This window comes from Pteropus alecto, unplaced genomic scaffold (assembly GCF_000325575.1).
Source record: "Pteropus alecto unplaced genomic scaffold, ASM32557v1 scaffold43, whole genome shotgun sequence".
Lineage (NCBI taxonomy): Eukaryota > Metazoa > Chordata > Mammalia > Chiroptera > Pteropodidae > Pteropus > Pteropus alecto.
Window position 1 is genome coordinate 1,652,828 of NW_006435764.1, and position 6,339 is coordinate 1,659,166.

Sequence of the window (6,339 nt, forward strand, 5' to 3'; positions counted from 1 at the left end):
CGTGTGTGTGTCCGTGTTTGTGTCCGTGTGTATCTGTGTGTGTGTCCATGTCTGTGTCCCTGTGTTTGTGTGTGTGTCCGTGTGTGTGTTTGTGTGTGTGTCCCTGTGTTTGTGTGTGTGTCCTGTGCATGTCCGTGTGTGTGTCCGTGTGCGTGTCCGTGTGTGTGTCCGCGTGTGTGTCCGTGTGCGTGTCCGCGTGTGTGTCCGTGTGCGTGTCCGTGTGCGTGCTGCCCCGAGGCCGCTCTGCAGCCCGCTCCCCCGCCCGCCCCCGCCCCCACAGAGTGGAGGGTCAGGTCAGGGAAGAGGGAGGAGCTGAGCTGTGATGCAGATCAGACCAAGGTCTCAGCCAGTCCCTCAGAGGCCCCAGAACTGGGGTGTCTGTCCACTCTAGGCAAGGGCCCAGGCTTTGTCCCCCAAACCTGCTGTCACCAGAGCTGGAGCATCTAAGGGAAGGGGCACCTTCTTTGACAGAGAGCAAGTCCTAGAGAAAACCCACCAGGGCCGGAGGCCGCCAGCGCCCCGCGGCAGGCAGCCGGCGCCTTGTCCCCCACCGCGCCTGTGAACGCGAGCCTCGCTCCAGAGCTGGCCCGTACTGGAGCCGTGCAGGCGAGGGGCCACCTGGGACTTCACTCATGCAGACACTTGTCACCAACCAGTTCTGTTGGTCCAGGGCGATTAATCCGCGTGGTGGGGATGACCATATATGGCCACCACATCCAGTGGCACGGTCAGATTCTGGGTCACGGTCACACTGGCTGTCCTTCCCCATGCCCTCCCGGGCCCCGCCATCCCCCCTACGGCCCCCTGTGCCCAGTGCTCTCTGCCTCACGTACCGGACACTTTTTAAAGCCCATACAAAGGCGATAAAACAGAAGGCCACCAGAGAAGACGTGGGACCCTGCCCCACGCTGAAAGACTCGTCCTGCCAGCCCTTAAATGTGACAGGCTGGATTCAGCACCTGCGGGACACCGAATGCGGTGCTCAGAGAGGGGTCCACAATTTCCGAACACGCGTCCCAGTTTCCAGAACAGCCTACTCTCCCTGCCAGAAACCTGGAGGGGTGGTGGGTTGGGGTCTTCAGAGGAAGTGTCCCAGTCAGCTCGGGAAGTTATGCCGCATAACAAAAAGCCCTGCCGGCTTAAGGCAGCTGCGCAGGGTTCCTCACTCAGCGGGACCCAGAGGAAGGAAGACTATGCAGAGCTAAAGCGAAATGAGCCACAAACACGAAAGGTCAGTGGTTGTCCAGGGGGTTGGGGGGAGGGGTGAACAGACAGGGCACAGAGTCGGGGCGTGGAGGGGGGCGCAGTGGGACTGTTCCGTGTGAGACCGTGTCATGGTGGACACAGGACGTCATACAATCGTCCCAACCCACAGAATGCACAGCACCCAGACTGGGGTCTTACACAAAATATAGACTTCGGCTAATAATAATGTTTTTATTTTATTTTTTTAAGAAACGGTTCTCTTGACGCAGCATCGGGGCCGAGGCGCCGGCAGCTCTGGGCTGTGCTCTGGCTGCGTATTTAGCCAGAGCGTGAGTCTGGGCCACTTGCTTCGTGTCTCCGAGCCTCGCTGCCCTCACCTGTAACCTGGAGTGCAGACATCTCGCGGGCAGGACTCTTGCAAAAACTAAGCACGTGTCCTGCGGTCCACAGGGCCTGACTCAGAGCGGAGGTCAGGACACGGAGGCCTGAATTACAGCTCCTGTTGGAAAGAAAGGGTCTGCACCCTTTGCCGGCCCCTCCCGTGGGAAGGCTCCCTCGCTCACACTTACTCAGAACCAGACACCAGGACGGCTCCCGGCCCCATCCAGGCCCTCGACAAGGCCAAGGCCGGCAGTTCCCTCCATGTATCTCGCAGCTGCCCCCGCCCACCTCCAGCTCCGCCCGTCTATTAGCCCGTGAATATGCCTGGCCTCAGGGCCTTTGCACAGACTGTTCTCCGAACCATCTTGATCTTCTCCGTGGTTGATTCTCCTCTCCGTGGTGGCTCCCACCCCTCACCTCAGCAGAGCTCAGATGTCGCCTGCTGGGGAGCTGGAGAGGGGCTTCCTGGCCTGGCCTGCTCTAAACAATAGCCCTCTGGCCTGCGGGCTCAGCTTGGCTGGCTCCTAACACTTATCACCTCTGCTATAACTCACTTATCAGGTTTTGTTATGTCACCTCCCATTGTCCAGGCAGCTCCTGCCGGCAGGGGATTGTGTCCCTTTTATTCATCGCTGGGTCTCTGGTGCCCAGAGCGTCTGGCAGGCTAGAAGCACTGGACTATTTGCCCGACTGGAACCTCTGCCTCCAAGGCCACGGGAACTGTAAGAGTCCCCCTTCCCCCTCTAGCCAGCACCCTCGGGTGCTTGTTCAGTCCCTTCGGCTCTGTCACCTGCTTCAATGCTTGCAGGGCTCCCGCTGTCTGCAGATAAAGTCCAACCTTTGACTCCGGCCCATCAGCTCCAGGAAGGTCCAGGAGACCAGTGGGAGAGGACAGGAAGTGGGGAGGCCTGGCAGGCACACCCCGAAGGGCACTCTTATGTTGAGTAATGTTTAAGCCACATGCATGCTCAACACCCACCCCGAGGCCAGGCCAGCCCAGGGCCCAGGGCCCGGCAGCAGGGGACATCCCAAGCAGAGCCCTAGCCCCCACTCTCCCGCCTCCCGGTCGGGCTGTGACGCTCACCCTGCCTCCCCCGCGGCCTTGGTCCTCCCTCAGCTGCAGGCTCTGTCCCCGCTTTGCGCACTGTCTTGTCACGCTGGGCTGCGCTGAGCACCCAGTGCTCTGCCCACCACTGCCCAGGGCAGTCCTTTCTCAGCCTCTGCCTGGCTGTCCCGGCTTCGCCAGTTTATAGGCTGAAGGCTCCAGGTTTTGCCGTTCCAGCTCAGGGCACGAGAAGCTGCCATGTCGCCGGAGCCCAGCACCATGCCTGGTATGCGCCCCCAGCTCAGTAAGGGAACAAGGCATCCCAGACCCTACTGTTTGCTGCAGCCCGCTGTGTGCCGGGCACTGCACTCCAGGCTTCGCATGCCCGAACTCACCCCCCCTCCCTCCCTCACGAAGCCGGAGGCCTGGCTCCCTCCCCACCTGGGGCCCTCCCTACAAGGGACTGAGATAGTTCAATGGCTCAGGCTCTAGAGCCCAACAGCCTCTGCCACAGTCAGCAGATCTTCCTTGGGCAGGTAACTCCCTCCCTCGGTCTCCTCCTTAGACACCCAGGAACATGATGCGGCCACATGGAAGGTGACTCGTGCTCAGCACGTGCCAGGCACATAGCAAGGACCCAAAGGGGAAAGCCAAGTGGCCCCTCGTCATGGTCGTCACTGTCGTCATCATCATCACGGGTCCCCAGTGGATCTGGGGTCACACCGTGACACAGGGCAGACCCACCCCATGTTCGTGCCGGGTGCTCTGGGGCTCAGGCAAGCCTGGGAACAGAGAGGAAAGGGCCCGCCCTGATGTCCGGGGACACGCGGATGAGCAGAGGTGCCGTCAGATGCTGTTATTTACACGATTGTCCTCATACAGGACGTCAACGGCGGGAAACCGAGGCTTGCAGAAGGAGAGAAGGGCTTGTCCAGGGCCACATGTGCCGGGGGGGCGGGCACGTGTGTGGCTCAAAACCCAGTGCTTTTTCCCGGAGGCCGGGGGGTGACATCTTGGTGTTCCCTGCCAGCTCCTGCCCCAGGGAGAAACCTGCTCAAGAAGCAGTAGGGTCCCCTTCTTGCCCCCACGTAGCCCTCACACTGCTTTGGAGAAATCCGCCTTTGAGAGATATCTGAAGCTGGGGGGCAGATGGGCCCGGCCCCCAAGCTCCTGGCCTGGGGACCAGGGCCGCGAGCAGCAGAGCAGGGCAGAATCCTGGCTAGCCCTCATGTTCGGGGCTTGCGAGGTGCCCACCCCTCCAGATTCTGTCATCGGTAGCAATCGGAATGCAGGGAGAATGCCCACAGCCCCCCTCTGGGCTCCCTCCCCTCCCCACTCCACGGCCATCCTCCCCCCGTTGGCCGTGCAGCAGCTCAGGAGGCACACAGGGCATGTGGGGGAGGCCCCCTTCCCAGAGGGGAGGTTTGAAGCCTGAAGTCAGGGCTACACAGGGCCGATTCCCTGGTTCTGACCAGGCTAATGCAGAGCCGAAGCGGGTGGGGCCACACTCTCATGGGGTGGGGGGGACACCTCAGCATCTGGCCCCAGCTGGGCCGTGGGGCCCTCCCAGCTCCCTCCTTCCAAGTTCATTTAGGAATTGGGGCGGTGGGGAGGAGGGAGTAATGTCCGCACACATCTTCAGAACCCAGGGAAGGGCCCCGCCTTTGTCCGTGAGGTCCCCAAACTGGTCAGGTAGGAAAACACACCACCAGTGCCCGCTTCTCGTGGCCGAGGCACCCGCGAAAACGCCACTCGCCGCCCATCTCTGCCATTCTACGTCACCCTTTCCACTGTAAGCCGTAATTTTCAGAGGTTTATAGGTCAGCTATTAAAAAACTGTGTCTCCTTTTTGACTAAAAGGGAGCACTTTGAAACCAGAAGGCTGGTGGGTGCGCGAGGGTGGACCCAGCCTGGAGTCCTTCTCCAGAAGCCTCGGCGCCCACTCCTCCCCACCCCCACCGGGTCCGGGGCACTGCCCCGTGTCCTCCCCTCCCCCTCCCCGCAGGCCTTCAGGCCGCCCCTCCCCCCATGCCCGCGGGAAGATGCCAAGAACCCGTCAGGGGTCCCAAGGCCGCGCCCTGAGGGTCGCCAGCCCGCAGAAGCCGCTGATCCTGGAGCAATTGGAGCTCCACGTTGTCCGCGAGTCCCAGGCTGCCACTGCAGCCAGACGAGAGTGGGGGTCCGCCTGGGCGCAACCCCTACAGGTGCCGACCTGAGCCCCGTCTCCACTCAGCTCAAGGCAGCTGGAGAGTGGGCGGTTTCCTTGGAGCAAGGCGAGCTCCATCTTGGGGCACAGCCCCACAGGTGTGGGAGGGCGTATGTGTCTGTGTGTGTCTCTATGTGTTTCTGTGTGAGTGTGTGTGTGTGTGTGTGTGTGTGTGTGTGTGTGTGTACCGCAGAGCCAGGGCGGGGCCGCTCATCCCTAAATTCGGGGCCTGCAGCAGGTGGGCCCGGGCCAGCCCTGCCAGAAGAAAGCCCGCCAGAAGAAAAAGTCCCCCCGTTTAGGGCTGCCACTCTGCCTCCCTAACTTTGAAGATGCCCCAGGAAAAGCTGGAGTCAGTACAAGCACACGGAGCTGAGTTGCAGCATTTTTCGGCCTCTTTATTTAGAACCCGGCGGACAGGGGCCGGGGCAGTGGTGCAGACGGCTCAGGAACCATTTTTATAGATTTGACTTCAAGTTTAAAATACTCATAATAATAAAAGAGACAGCGAAAGCGCGAAGAGACTGCAAAGCTAGATGGGCTGGTACGGCAGCTGCGGCTTGTGAGCGACCCCCCCAGAGTCCGCTATAAAAATAAATTTACATTTGTGGATAACCAGATGCGGGTGACGAGCCTTTGGCATAGCCAATAACCGAGCAATCGCGTGGCAGAGCGGCCCACGCCTCGACATAAATAGAAAATATAAGTTAGTATAACTTTTTTTTTTTAACTTTTTGTACAAATATACATGTTTTTTTCTTTTTTTTTCCATTTTTTTCTTTTTTCATTTTTTTGCACTGAGTTTCAGCAGAGATTAAACATTTTATATAAATGACTCTTAAAGCTTTACACCTTGGGACCAGTGTACTCTTCGTGCAGAATACATTTAGATATAAAAGACGTTATTAATACATTGCACAGTTTTCAAACTTTTAACACAAAACCGAACGCTGCTCAGTGGCAGCTGCCGCCGGTTGCTGCTACATGGACGGTCCCAGCCGAGGCCCAGCGCTCCTCTCCTGTCCGCTGCCCAGCGGGCTCCCTCGGGGCTCTTTGGGCGCGAGGCTGCGGGAGAGAAGCGTGTTGAGCAGGAGGGGACTCTGCGCCCGCAAACCCCGCGGGGCGACCAACCCCCCCCCAACCGCGCGCGCGCCCCTGGCGCCCCGCATACCTCATCGCAGACGCTTGCGCGGAGTTTGCTCCGCGGGGCCGACGGGTGGACCGCCGCCAGGCGCGGTGCATCCCGCAGGGACCTCGTTGGAAGCCTTGGCCTCGGGCGCAGGTCTCTTGCGCTTAGCAAAAAAATCTACGGGCGACAGCGCGCGCAGCCGGTCAAGGCGGGGGCGGCCCGGGGAACCTAAAAAGGAGCCGGGAGGGGGCGCGGGCGGCTGGCCGGCCGGAGTGGGGGTGCCGTCCCCGCCCGCGCCAAGGTCCGCGGCGGGTCAGCTTTGTTTACGTCGCCGCGCAATGTGCTGTGTAAGCATTTCCCCTTGTCCCTCGCCCA

At 60.3% G+C, this 6,339-nt stretch overlaps 1 protein-coding gene across 1 annotated transcript in view; it reads right to left on the reverse strand.

Moving 5' to 3' along the window:
- Window positions 1–5,208: 5,208 nt before the first annotated feature.
- CDKN1C (cyclin dependent kinase inhibitor 1C) overlaps window positions 5,209–6,339 on the reverse strand; it is a 2,465-nt gene continuing 1,334 nt past the window's right edge. Inside the window, exons 3-4 of the mRNA XM_025046281.1 lie at window positions 6,007–6,088; window positions 5,209–5,900 (exon numbers count right to left, since the gene is read on the reverse strand). Coding sequence (XP_024902049.1) covers window positions 5,790–5,900; window positions 6,007–6,088 — 193 coding nt within the window. The 3' untranslated portion in view covers window positions 5,209–5,789. The remainder of the gene's footprint in view (window positions 5,901–6,006; window positions 6,089–6,339) is intronic.